Source organism: Salvelinus sp. IW2-2015, linkage group LG4q.1:29 (genome assembly GCF_002910315.2).
Source record: "Salvelinus sp. IW2-2015 linkage group LG4q.1:29, ASM291031v2, whole genome shotgun sequence".
NCBI lineage: Eukaryota > Metazoa > Chordata > Actinopteri > Salmoniformes > Salmonidae > Salvelinus > Salvelinus sp. IW2-2015.
In genome coordinates, this window is record NC_036842.1 from 38,679,067 (window position 1) to 38,693,624 (window position 14,558).

Genomic DNA, 14,558 nt, shown 5'->3' on the forward strand with positions numbered 1-14,558 from the left:
AGAAAGGACAGCGAAGCAGCTTCCACTTGCGATAAATAGTTTCCTTAGTTGAGCAGGGGTGGGTGGGTCAGTATTGTTTTGAAGACCAGAGTTTTTCTAGCCTACCCCAAGACCTATTAAAGCACTACTTAAAATCCTTGCCCATCATCCTCCTTATCATCCTGCAGATCAATCCAGTTTCCATCGGTTAATACAGTGCGTCTTCACCTAAATGGAGTTGTGTGTATGACAGGATTCGTTTATTGTGATCCTCAGGAAGCCTTTGGTGAGTCAATTAACATAGTTATTCAATAGAARGGTCAATTAACCAATCATTTGAGTGTGAAGCAGTATGTCTTGTCAGATGGGAAGGGACATGTATGACAGAGCGACAAGGGTTTCAGCCCTGTGGTCGGCCAAGCTTAGGGTTAGGTTTGTACCATGTTGTGCTGTTGCCATGTGTTGCTACTAGAGGTCGACCGATTATGATTTTTCAARGCCGATACCGATTATTGGAGGACCAACAAAAGCCGATACCGATTAATCGGACGATTTTTAAAATGTATTTGTAATAATGACAATACTGAATGAAAACTTATTTTAACTTAATATAATACATCAATAAAATCAATTTAGCCTCAAATAAATAATGAAACATGTTCAATTTGGTTAAAATAATGCAAAACAAAGTGTTGAGAAGAAAGTAAAAGTGCAATATGTGCCATGTAAGAAAGCTAACGTTTAAGTTCCTTGCTCAGAACATGAAGACATATGAAGCTGGTGGTTCCTTTTACATGAGTCTTCAATATTCCCACGGTAAGAAGATTTAGGTTGTAGTTATTATAGGAATTATGGACTATTTCTCTCTATACATTTGTATTTCATATACCTTTGACTATTGGATGTTCTTATAGGCACTTTAGTATTGCAGTGTAACAGTATAGCTTCCATCCTCTCCTCGCCGCTACCTGGCTCGAACCAGGAACACATCGACAACAGCCACCCTCGAAGCAGGTTACCCATGCAGAGCAAGGGTACAACTACTCCAAGTCTCAGAGCGAGTGACGTTTGAAATGCTATTAGCGCGCAACTCGCTAACTAGCTAGCCATTTCACATCGGTTACACCAGCCTAATCTCGGGAGTTTGATAGGCTTGAAGTCATAAACAGCGCAATGCGTGTAGCATTGCGAAGAGCTGCTGGCAAAACGCACGAAAGTGCTGTTTGAATGAATGGTTACGAGCCTGCTGGTGCTACCACGTCAGTCAGACTGCTCTATCAAATCATAGACTTAATTATAAACAAACACACAGTAATCGAGCTTAGGGTCATTATATGGGTCGAATCCGGAAACTATCATTCGAAAACAAAACGTTTATTATTTCAGTGAAAATCGGAACCGTTCCGTGTTTTTCTAACGGGTGGCATCCATAAGTCTAAATTCCTGTTACATTGCACAACTTCAATGTTATGTCATAATTACGTAAAATTCTGGCAAATTAGTTTGCACGGCAGGCGGCCCAAACTTTTGCATATTTGACTCTTGCGTGCAATGAACGCAAGAGAAGTGACACAATTTCACCTGGTTAATATTGCCTGCTAACTGGATTTCTTTTAGCTAAATATGCAGGTTAAAAATTATACTTCTGTGTATTGATTTTAAGAAAGGCATCGATGTTTATGGTTAGGTACAGTCGTGCACGATTGTGCTTTTTTCGCAAATGCTCTTTTGTTTAAATCTCCCGTTGGCGAAGTTGGCTGTCTTTGTTAGGAAGAATAGTTTTTCACACAGTTGCAACGAGGCCAGGCAGCCCAAACTGCTGCATATACCTGACTCTGTTGCAAGAGAAGTGACACAATTATCCTAGTTAAAAGAAATTCATGTTAGCAGGCAATATTAACTAAATATGCAGGTTTAAAAAAATATATACTTGTGTATTGATTTTAAGAAAGGCATTGATGTTTATGGTTAGGTACACGTTGGCGCAAGACAGTCCTGTTTCGCGAATGCTACCGCATCGATTATATGCAACGCAGGACACGCTAGATAAACTAGTAAATATCATCAACCATGTGTAGTTAACTAGTGATTATGATTGATTGATTGTTTTTTATAAGATACGTTTAATGCTAGCTAGCAATTACCTTGGCTTCTTACTGCATTCGCGTAACAGGCAGTCTCCTCGTGGAGTGCAATGTAAAGCAGGTGGTTAGAGCGTTGGACTAGTTAACTGTAAGGTTGCAAGATTGAATCCCTGAGCTGACAAGGTAAAATTCTGTCGTTCTGCCCTGAAACAGGCAGTTAAACCACCGTTCCTAGGCCGTCATTGAAAATAAGAATGTGTTCTTGTGTTCTGACTTGCCTTGTTAAATAAAGGTGTAAAAAAATATATATTATAATCGCCAAATCGGTGTCCAAATCGATTTCCGATTGTTATGAAAACTTGAAATCGGCCATTCCGATTAATCGGTCGACCTATATTTGCTACCATGTTGTCAGGTGTTGCTGCCTTAGGTTTCTATGTAGTGTTGTCTCTCGTCGTGATGTGTGTGTGTGTGCGCATGCATATGCCTCCTGCAGAGACGGGGGATAAAAAAATATATATATTTTTATCCCAGCCCCAGTCTCTGCAGGAGGCCTTTTGGTAGGCAGTCATTGAAAATAAGAATTTGTTTTAACTGACTTGCCTAGTTAATAAAAGGTAAAGAATATATATATTATATATATATATATATAAATAAAAAGGTCTCAGCCCTCTGGTCGGCCAAGCTTAGCAGAATCATCAACTCTCGGCTTGGACAGAGCCGAAAAAACGCTCAGGATTCTTCACATGCTTTGGCCATAAAAGGCAGATGGAGGGAAACCTCACCTCTTATTGTGGAGAAAGCTAGATGCACGGGGGGGGGGGTTACAGTTGGAGACACACACCTGGGGGGGGGGAGACCAGTTGGAGACACACACACTGGGGGGGGGGGACCGTTGGAGACACACAGCCGGGGGGACGCCACCACTGGGGGGGGGACCAGTTGGAGACACACACCACTGGGGGGGGGGGGACCAGTTGGAGACACACACACACTGGGGAGGACCAGTTGGAGACCACAACACGGGGGGACCAGTTGGAGACACACACACACACTGGGGGGGGGGGGGGGGGAGGGGGGGGGGGGGGCAGTTGGAACACACACACTGGGGGGGGGACCACAGTTGGGACCAACACTACCACACTGGGGGGGGGGGGCCCGTGGGGGGGGGGGACCAGTGAGCACCCACCCTGGAGGGCAACCACCAACACACTGGGGGGGACGGGGGACGGGGACGGGGGACCAGTTGGAGAACACCACACACACCATGTGGGGGGGGCAGTTGGAGACACACACACACCTGACACCACTCAAAAGTAGAGAAGAACAAAGATTTTCTGCTGTGGAGAAATCTAATCAGAGACACATTTCCATCTATTTTTAGACCACGTTTCCAGGGTGTGTGTGATCAGACTGGGAATTGGGGGGGGGGGGGGGGTTGAGGATTAATGTGTTGTGACAGCAGCTATCTCCTGGGATGTGTACTGATTTGAAAGTTTAGGCCTAGAGGAGGGCATTCACATTGCACAGAGACAGTACAGAAAGCAACACAGTGCACACACACACACTGGGGATCACAGTATCCTACTTTTGGAAGAGGGAGCATGTTTCTCAACATTGAAATAAATCACTCTGTACTGTAGTTGATGGATGGGACTGATTTTATAATTAGAACATTTTCAACAACAAAAATGTAACATCTCCTGCCTTGCTTGGGTGTTTAAAACAGACCTAATCCACCCCACATAACACAGACCCACCCCAGCTCCTACCACGACGGACCCCAGCTCCTACCCACGCGACCCAGCTCCTACCACGACGGACCCAGTCCTACCACGACGGACCCCAGCTCCTACCCACGACGGACCCCAGCTCCTACCCACGACTCCTTCTCCTAGATCTGAAAGTCTGATGGATGTTAGGATCATTTACACACTTGGTACACTGGTGGAGGCTGGTCAGAGGCTAGGGGTCAGAGGCTAGGGTCAGAGGCTAGGGTCAGAGGCTAGGGGTCAGAGGCTAGGGGTCAGAGGCTAGGGGTCAGAGGCTAGGGGTCGAGGCTAGGGTTGAGGCTAGGGGTCTGAGGCTAGGGGTCAGAGGCTAGGGGTCAGAGGCTAGGGGTCAAGGCTAGGGGTCGAGGCTAGGGGTCTGGGCTAGGGGTCTGAGGCTAGGGGTCTGAGGCTAGGGTCTCTGAGTTGGAGGATACAGGCCACTACAGGCAGTTCACACACACTTAACCCTGAGTGTCACATACTTACATTTGAACTAATAAGAGCTTAGAAACCCCTAACAAAACACCAATCACGTAGTTAAATGGGTGTGTTCTATAGTACAGCGCTATTAAAAAGTGTGACATAAAATGACTCAATTGGTTGTGGGGTCACTTACCGGCTGGGGCTGCTCTGCAATACAGCAGTTGAAACACAACCAGAACTCGCTCATCACTTAGCAGTCTTAACGTGTTCCAGGGTCTAGTATCCCTCACTGCTAGGCTAGGATGATGCTCCAAAGTCCCACGGTGGGGTGGGGGAGGGGGTACTGTAGCGGCAGGCCTGGGTGGGTGGGGGTGGGGGACGCAGCCTGAGAGGAGGAGGCAGAGATCCAGAGAGCCTCTCAGGGCAGTAGGCTCCTGACCGGGTCAGTCACACCTGGGATAGAGAGGAGAGGCAAGAGGTGAGCTGACCGTTTGTACAGTCGTCACATTAACACTACCTATACACATGTGAAATGTGTTCAAGTGTACAGTCACACACACACAGTCACACACACGTGCAGTCGTGCATACAAATAAATGCTCAAAGTGCAGTGTATGCGTATGGTTCTCCAAGTAGTCACTATCTGGGTTTGTGGGTTAGAGATATTCCTTGTCTTAATAATACAGGAGAGACTGGKCGCAGGCTCCTGTCTGTGTGATTGTGTTTCTGACACTCTTCTCTACTTAGCTGTGGTGCTACTTCACTCACAATGAMCCCGGAGTACAGGCATATGCCATTGAGTTTGGTGACCTACACAGACACAATACAAGTGTATTGCTCGGCTACCTTCGGCTAGTGTCCAACAGAGGCCAAGACGATTCACATTAACACCTGGCCTTGTGCAACCACACATAATAGCAAATGTGTTGGTGTTCTCATACTTGTTTTCTTAAGGGAAAATAAATGTGCAATAGACTGTTTGGGACTTTCACCTTTTTCAGCAGTCATGTCAGTCGAGCTGAAGTGTGAGTCCATTGGTATGGTGAGACATGAAGGTGAGTCCATTGGTATGGTGAGACGTGATTGCTCCCCAAAAATATGAAACATGAAATAAAAAATATTTCTGAAGATACTAGAACCAATTCACATTTACTTTTCCTCTGCAAACAAAAAAAGTAATGAGTCTCACAACTCCAGTGTAGAATAGTTGATCTATATACCTAGTTGTTGTGGTGTTTTTTAGGCTTGTTGTTGTTGTGTGTTTTAGGCTAGAGAAATCCAAGTTACCAGTGCCACAGGGAGGGAGCCCTGCATTCTGACAAGCAGCCAATGCACAACACCAGCAGTTTTAACTGGCCTTTGTTAAAAAGATGGCGATCCAAACGTTCCATTCTTACTTTAATTATTTCTCAATTCCTAAATATGAACGAACTGCACCATTTAAAACCCAGCGATTTCAGCAGCATGGTTAAGCACGTTACCACTCACACAGTGAGTGCATAGGGGAGAGTGAGGCTAAATGTAACACAGGTCAAATCTAGGATAACTTGGGGTAAAACACAACCCTACCTRAAAATCCTTTTGGGGGAGTGACTTAAATTGTGATGAGAGATGGCTTTTTTTTTTTTTTTGAGCAAGAGTAGTGACAACAAGGAAAGGGTTGGGGGACAAAATGGTGACATGAAGTGGTTTCTGTGAGAACTACAGGCAGGGGTCAGAAAATCGAATCAAAACGTTACGAATCGCCAATTCATATTTTTTTGTTGTTGCTCATATTATTTACGTTCTACTTTCTGAAAATACCTCATTTTCATTCAGTGTTGAACTGAGCATGTAACTGTGTTGGTCGGTCATTGATCTACAAGTAATTGATCTACAAGCCAAACAACCCTAGGGAACATCAGTAGCCTAGTGAAACCGCGCGCTGTGCCCGGCCTTCGCCCCGCTGTGCCCGGCCTTCGCCCCGCTGTGCCCGGCCTTCGAACGCACTAACTAAAGCGAGGTAGGCGGCCTGTTTTTTTCCCCCCGTTCAGAGAAATTAGTAAGTGAAGTCGCTTGCATTATTTGCCACGAAGTGAAAGTACCAGGTTTTGGTTACTACATGATTTCATATGTGTTATTTCATAGTTTTGATGTCTTCACTATTATTCWACAATGTAGAAAATAGTAAAAAATAAAGAAAAACKCTGGGATGAATAAGTGTGTCCAGACTGGTACAGTATTTCTGATACATTAAGACTTTCTGGTAGATGTTTTCTAAAATACACATTTTCCATCTGTTTATCCAGAAATCAACTGCTCTTTAATTACTTGTTACTTTCATATCTTATCAGTATTTTTTTTTGTTTAAACTGCATTGTTAGTTAGGGGCTCGTAAGTACACCTGTTGTATTCGGCGCATGTGACTAATACAATTTGATTTGATTTAAGTCAAAAGCCTTTACTTATGCCAAATGTTTTAGATGGAAATGGTTGAGAAATGTATRAATTCCTTCATTCCATGTGTAACTCTGTGTTGTTGTATGTGTCGAACATACAACAACATTTATCTTGGCCAGGTCGCAGTTGTAAATGAGAACTTGTTCTCAACTAGCCTACCTGGTTAAATAAAAAGGTGAAATTAAAAATTAAAAATACACTCTTCACTTTCATTTGTCACCCAATTTGACATGCTCCTATGAATTTCACATGTTGGTGCTCATGGGTCCTTTTCGATAGAAATACTGAGGAAAACCTCAATTCATTACTTCATGTTGCGATAGTAGAGCAAGTCAATAAACCGTCTTTCTGATGTTACCTCCAGAAGTACAACCACAATACACCTGTAGTAAGGTCTACAAATGAAAATACAAATGTAACCCTTGTGKTTTTCCACTCAGCAGCATGTTCTGCAGATGGAGTATACAGAGCCAGTAGAACTTGGCTTCGGTCGTTTCCTTCACAACGTAGGCTAATATAGGAGTATTCTGTGAATAATTGTTGCTGGGATTAAAGATGTGTGTCAACACAAATGGCAGGTATGTGAAGCTGCATGCACTAAGGAATGTCATCAGGATTTGGGGCACTATCGTAATATCTCTAAATACAATCGCAGGACAACAGMTTGGAAACATTCACTCTGGTGTTTTGAAATAGTCAGTGGCAGTTTAAAACTTTCTTTGGACAATAATTTCCTCCTCCATGTTAGATGTCATATTACACAATGTGTTTCCCCTTTTCGTAAGCCTAGATTAGGCGGTTGCATACAAGACATAGCTGCGGGAAGTTGTTTTGAGTAGGGGGTGCTGACGATCASCTTTATAATAATGCATTGCATGCATTCATTTTTTAAAATTTAACAAGTCAATAAGAACAAATTCTTATTTACAATGACAGCCTACACCAGCCAAACCCTAAGCCCGACGATGCTGGGCCAATTGTGTACCGCCCTATGGGACTCCCAACCATGGCCGGTTGTGATACAGCCTGGAATCMAACCAGGGTGTCTGTAGCGATGCCTATAGCAATGACATGCAGTGCCTTAGACCGCTGCACCACTCGGGAGCCCATCTATGCAGACTACAAAAATCCTATTCTTAACCTAAGCATAGGACAAGATTGGGTAACCGCAGTCACAGCACTAAGTTAATTAATGMCTGTTTGGAAAAAGCCTGTTGTGAACAGCACTCGCGCAGAGACAGAGAGGCTCAAATGCCCTGAGGGAGCGAGCGTGAGCCCCAATCCTGATTACATTCCTTAGTGCATGCAGCTTCACATACCTGCCATTGTGTCCTTAGTTTAGTGATGAGCTTTGTGGGCACTATGGACACAAATCTTTAAAATTGAGCTCCACACCGTCCTTTACCACCTGGACAAAAAGGAACACCTATGTGAGAATGCTATTCATTGACTACAGCTCAGCGTTCAACACCATAGTGCCCTCAAAGCTCATCACTAATCTAAGGACCCTGGGGGGACTYAACACCTCCCTCTGCAACTGGATCCTGGACTTCCTGATGGGCCGCCCCCAGGTGGTGAGGGTAGGCAACAACATGTCTGCCACGCTGAGCCTCAACACTGGGGCCCCTCAGGGGTGTATACTTAGTCCTCTCCTGTATTCCTTGTTCACCCACGACCGCGTGGCCAGTCACGGCTCCAACACCATCATTAAGTTTGGTGACGACACAACAGTGATAGGCCTGATCACCGACAACGATGAGACGGCCTATAGGGAGGAGGTCAGAGACCTGGCAGTGTGGTGCTAGGACAACAACCTCTCCCTCAATGTGACCAAGACAAAGGAGCTGATCGTGGACTACAGGAAAAGGCAGGCCGAACAGGCCCCCATTAACATCGACGGGGCTGTATGTAGTTGAGCGGGTCGAGAGTTTCAAGTTCCTTGGTGTCCACATCACCAACAAACTATCATGGTCCAAACACACCAAGAGAAATCGTGAAGCGGGCACAACAAAACCTTTTCCTCCCTCAGGAGGAGGGCATGAGTCCCCAGATCCTCAAAAAGTTATACCACTGCACCATTGAGAGCATCCTGACCGGTTGCATCACCGCCTGGTATGGCAACTGCTCGGCATCTGACCGTAAGGTCATCACTGGGGCCAAGCTTCCTGRCATTCAGGACCTATATAATAGGCGATGTCAGAGGAAAGCCCATAAAATTGTCAGACTCCAGTCACCCAAGTTATAAACTGTTCTCTCTGCTACCGCACGGCAAGCGGTACCGGAGCGCTCTAGGATCAAGTCTAGTCTAGGATCAAAAGGCTCCTTAACAGCTTCTACCCCCAAGCCATAAGACTGCTGCTGAACAAATAATCAAATGGCCATCGGACTATTTACATTGACACCCCTCCATTTGTTTTGTACACAGCTGCTAATCGCTGTTTATTATCTATGCATAGTCACTTCACCCCTACCTACATGTACAAATTACCTCGACTAACCTGTACCCCCGCACACTGACTCAATACGGTACACCCCCTGTATATAGCCTCGTTATTTTATTACTTCCGTTTATTTGGTAAATATTTTCTTAAACTCTTCTTGAACTGCACTGTTGGTTAAGGTCTTGTAAGTAAGCATTTCACGGTAAGGTCTACACTTGTTGTATTCGACGCATGTGACAAATAACGTTTGATTTGACATTCGCAACTCAACAATCATCTACTTCAGGGATGGGCAACTTTGATGGCCGGTGAAAAACGGGACTCATCATAAGGGACTGGTCCTTCACTAAACTGTGATGAAAGACTTCTGAGGTGGCGTTTTGAAACCCTCTTGCTGCAGTGTCTTACTTTGGGTTGAATTTTTTTAAACCTTTTTATAGTAAAGCATTTGCAGGTTAACAATAAAATACAAWTCTTCACGAGCAAAACATTTTAGCAGCCCCCCTTGTGACAGCGAAGAGAAAACATTTACATTTTAAAGGGAATTTCCTGCAGCTCTGCARATTTTGCCAAGGGTCATAGAGAACATTTTGCAATTTTAAAGCAAGTTTGCTGCAATTCTACACATTTTGCCATGGGGCGGAGAGAAAAATGTGCAGTTTTACAGGTAATTTCTGTAGGCCGCCAGTTGCCCATTCCTGATCTATTTGGTACTTGCCGCGGGCCTCCCAACTGTAAACTATGCGCTTGTGATTTAAAACAAACCACAGCTGTTATTTTGTTTTATGCGAAAGATCTGGGGCCAAATTATGCTTACCTATTTTGAATGATTTTATTTATTTCTGTCTCCTCATGGTGAATATGAAGTGATCTAGAGCTTCTATTTTCTATTAGTTTATCATTCTAACCTGGGTGAAAAGGGAACAATATCAAACATGGCATTCTCTCAGCCTCGGCTTGCAGGCCTGCTCCTGTCAAACAAAAACAAGTTGGCGTACTAGCCCCACTAGTCTAGCAAGCAACACAGTGTTGGATCGAGTTGAGCGCTTTTCTCTGCGATATCCATTTGTGCCCAGTTTTAAAATTAGGCAAAATCTTGTGTCTCCCTCCCTCGAAACGTGCGCTCTGTTCATAACGGTCTATTTTGCGTTGCAAACAGTCACAAGTTAAATTAACTTAGGCTACAGTGATAACTGCTACTGAATCTTGGCTACTCATCACATTAGGAAWTGTATTTTATTGTTAACCTGCAAATGCTTTACTATAAAAAGGTTTTAAAAAATTCAACCCAAAGTAAGACACTGCAGCAAYAGGGTTTCAAAACGCCACCTCAGAAGTCTTTCATCACAGTTTAGTGAAGGACAGAGCCACCTGAAGGAAAATCACTTTGACTTGAAAGGGAAGTTAACACACACAACTGCATAAACTGTCATGGGGAAAATGTTGCTCCTGGTTAAAGCCAGTACTCGATACTAAATCACAGGAAATTACCAAATTATGAAACAAATCAGAATTTCAAAAAGGCATACACTTGTCATCACTTTGTTGTGTCCAAATATGTGTAACTGAAAAAAAAAYAAAAAAGTATTCACTTTAACAGTGAATGTGAAAAAAAATAAAAGCTGCCCAAAGCCAACATAAACATCCTCTGCTCACAGAGGGGTTAATTCATGGAGCTATAGAACCAGAGGATGAAGCTGAATGAAAAACACTCCTTCACACATCCTCCTCATGGGCCAAATATGTACAGGCCAGAGTTGAAAGCACCAGAACAGAATTGCTGCCAGAGCCCCATCTTCAAGTGCTAAAATTAAAAAAGCTGTATTTCCGTCTCCTTTGATTCCTCCAGCGGATGCTGGCTGGTCTCTCTGTGCTCCCTTGCCTTCATCTATTCTGGGTCCTTTGGAGTTTCAGTCCGTTTCCGATGAGATACTATACAAAGTGTTTGAATCATGAATAGACAAGATTTGACCAACTTTTGGTTGCTCCAACTAACCTAATCCAAAGTCAGAATGGAAGCACATTTCACTCACMAGGATGATTCCAAACCCTAGGTCTACTTGTAATTAAGTAATGCACTTGATGTCAAGTCTTGAAGATGTTGGAAGGGAGTTTGGGAAGGTAGGCCTACAACTTTCAGCCTTCAGTGAAAATTGTCATTCCACTTCACCTCATGAAATGCATGAGAATGCACTGATTTTGCCTGGGGCAGTAACTGAGGAGTTGGTTAGTTCATTACTTGGTCTTTAAAAATGGCAAACCTCACTTTCTCTCACATTATTGCAGGGCTCGAGAGGGAAGGCATTCAAATTGCCKCACAAGAGAAGAAGTTGGATTTTCCCTTGACTGGATGGGATGATGAATGAGCCAGGTCCAAACACACAGTCACACACACTAATACAGTCACACACTCTAATACAGTCACACACACTGTATATAGATTTTTCTATTGTGTTATTGACCGTACGTTTGTTTATTCCATGTGTAACACTGTGMTGTTGTTTGTGTCGCACTGCTTTGCTTTATCTTGGCCAAGGTCYCCGTTGTAAATGAGAACTTGTTCTCAACTGGCCTACCTGGTTAAATAAAAGGTGAATGAATAAATAAATTAGAGTCACACACCCCTCCCTTAGTGGTGAGCCATAAAGGGAAGCAGGGCCAGTGAAAGGAAGCCTGCTGCATTGTGTGGCGTTCCATAGGGAAACACACAGGCAGGTACACCCCCCCCCCCCAATATTCTACAGGAGGTAGAACAACAAATAGTGCATGATGGGTATGGCCCAAGGCCTGGTCTGTATCTTACAGTGGCATCGGAGAATCTTTCTGAAAATACGGCTACCATAAAGTGTATTGGAAGACAAGATTTCAGAATAGACTTGCATTGATCTGTAGTGTTGAGCTGGCTAACTAAAGTCTGGGCAAAGAGACCCACAGACACACAGACTGGTAGTGGGGTTATTTTCTCTACTCAAATTAAATACATWAAAAAAAAAWAWWWAAAAWYWAATCAGCCTAACCGAACTTAAACACGACCACAAAAAAGAATCACTCACCCACCTCGACCATCTAGTCCCAGGGACAAACACAGAAAGCATGCCCGGGTAAAGTGTGTCTGAGTAGACAGTCAGAGACCTAGTTTCTCCCCTTCTCATCCAGTGTGGGAGGGAGGTGCACCGTCACACAGCGACAGTATGGGGACAGCAACACAGGGGCTGAGGAGGAGGGGTGGGGGTCCTCTCTCCCTCGGTGGACTCTTCACCGTAGGCCTTTGTCCCCCACTCAGTCACGGATCAGTGGGTCTGTGGTATTATTCACCAACACCTCCCTGCTTCCCTCGCTATCTTTCACACTCAGACTCAGACTCAGACTCAGGTAGGTAGACCTAGGCTGTGTCCAAAGAGAAAAGGTGTTTATTATCGGGGCGGCAGCTAGACTAGTGGTTAGAGCGTTGGGCCAGTAACCGAAAGGTTGCTGGATCGAATCCCCGAGCTGACAAGGTAAAAAAAAAAAATCTGTGGTTCTGCCCCTGAACAAGGCAGTTAAACCCACTGTTCCTAGGCCGTGTTTGTAAATAAGACTTTGTTCTTAACAGACTTGCCTAGTTAAACAAAAAATAAAAAAATCTAGTCTTCCCCCTAATGACCAATGACTGTTGACAGGACAGGATGGGTGAAAAGTAATATGGTGGACATCTATGGAATCCTTAGAGATCAATGGAAGTCAAGGAGCAGGAGTTATTCAAGCTTGTTGGATCACTCACCAAAGCCATACAGCAGGTTGTTGATGCGTAAAATACCCACTGGGCACAACCACTAGCCCCACCCGTACTCGTCACGAAAACCTATCCGCGTCCTGACGACACAAAACAAAGGTTTTTGTCACATGGAAGCTTTTACATAAGCCCAATGACACTTCTACAGAAACATTTCCCGATCAGATGTGTCTTATCTAACTATTTCAGGGAGGAGAAGAACACTTGAAATACCATGTGGTCAGATTCAATTTGGGCGACTGTCTTTCAGTTGAAATAAATAAAAGAACCGAGGGCTAATCCTTTTCAAAGCGCCACGTAAGAGCATTAAACTCCATTTTGCATTACATGAGTGCAAGCCAGTGTTGGGATTGACCCTTTGTTTTGCCAGCTCACAGCAACAGGGTTGATRAGGAACCAACATGGATGAATACCGGTAAAATTTAAAAAAAAGTTGTGTGTGTTTAAATCATAAAGGGGAGAAATTTCACACTATGCATGAAGCAATGAAGTGTCTTACTTAGGAATTGCAAACATAAACTTAGTCCTTATTTTAGGAAAGGACCCCGTTCATTCACTGCATCTCTTCACCAAACTACTAAAGGGGGACAATAGTTAGCCTTGTTTAGAGGCCGGCCCTCAATTCTTGTGTCCCGGGCTTTGTTGCCACGGCAGCAGCTGCCGGGCTGCATCTTCACTGGGACGCAGAGAGGACGGGGTTAGTGGGACACAAGGCCAAACAGAGAGGACGGGGTTAGTGGGACACAAGGCCCAACAGAGAGAGGAAGGGGTTAGTGGGACACAAGGCCCAACACAGAGAAGGAGGGGTTACAAAATGTTCCATCCTGAGAATAAATCTTTTCTCCCAGGTATCCGGGTATTTTCTGGCAAAACCGTAAGTGTCATTCAAAAGCATTATACAGCATTATACTGTAAATAGACCATTATACTGTAAATAACCATTATACTGTAAATAAACCCATTATACAGCACTTATACTGTAAATAAACCATTATACATAATTATACTGTAAATAGACCCATTATACAGCATTCTACTGTAAATATACCTATTATACAGCATACAATGTCTGGATTTGATTAACAGCTTTGATAAACATTAAAATTGCAGCATGATGAGTAATACATTTAATGAGCCCTACATTAAAACATTTAATGAGCCTATGCACAAAAAAAAAGCCAAATGATTGTGCAGTTATCCAATACATATACAGTATGATATAGGCTACTGCCCATTACCCACAATAGAAAAACATAAAAGCCCATAGATGTAGCTAACTATTTGCACTCTTGGGGTAAATAAATGAAAACTAGCTCCAGTAGGCTAATCTTTTGAGTGTGAACTGTATTACTGTACTGTGTTGTATTATACTGTATAACGTGGATGGAACTACGCACGTCATTCAAACCATGATGCAGCTGATCTCAGCACGAGTTACAAGTATCGGCTAGAAATTAATTAAAATATACAGTGCCTTCGGAAAGTATTCAGACGCGTTGACTTTTCCCACATTTGTTAAGTTAGTTACAGCCTTATTCTAAAATGGATTAATATAAAAACAGAAATACCTCTTATTTACATAAGTATTCAGACCCTTCGCTATGACACTCAAAATTGAGCTCAGGTGCTTCCTGTTTCCATTGATCAT

The 14,558-nt window shown here is 43.7% G+C and overlaps 1 protein-coding gene across 1 annotated transcript in view; it reads right to left on the reverse strand.

Annotated features, from left to right (window-relative positions):
• The window catches only part of cdc42se2 (CDC42 small effector 2), a 105,266-nt gene that overhangs the window by 44,702 nt on the left and 46,006 nt on the right, over positions 1-14,558 (reverse strand). The window contains exon 2 of the mRNA XM_023983082.2: positions 4,452-4,711. Coding sequence (XP_023838850.1) covers positions 4,452-4,505 — 54 coding nt within the window. The 5' untranslated portion in view covers positions 4,506-4,711. The remainder of the gene's footprint in view (positions 1-4,451; positions 4,712-14,558) is intronic.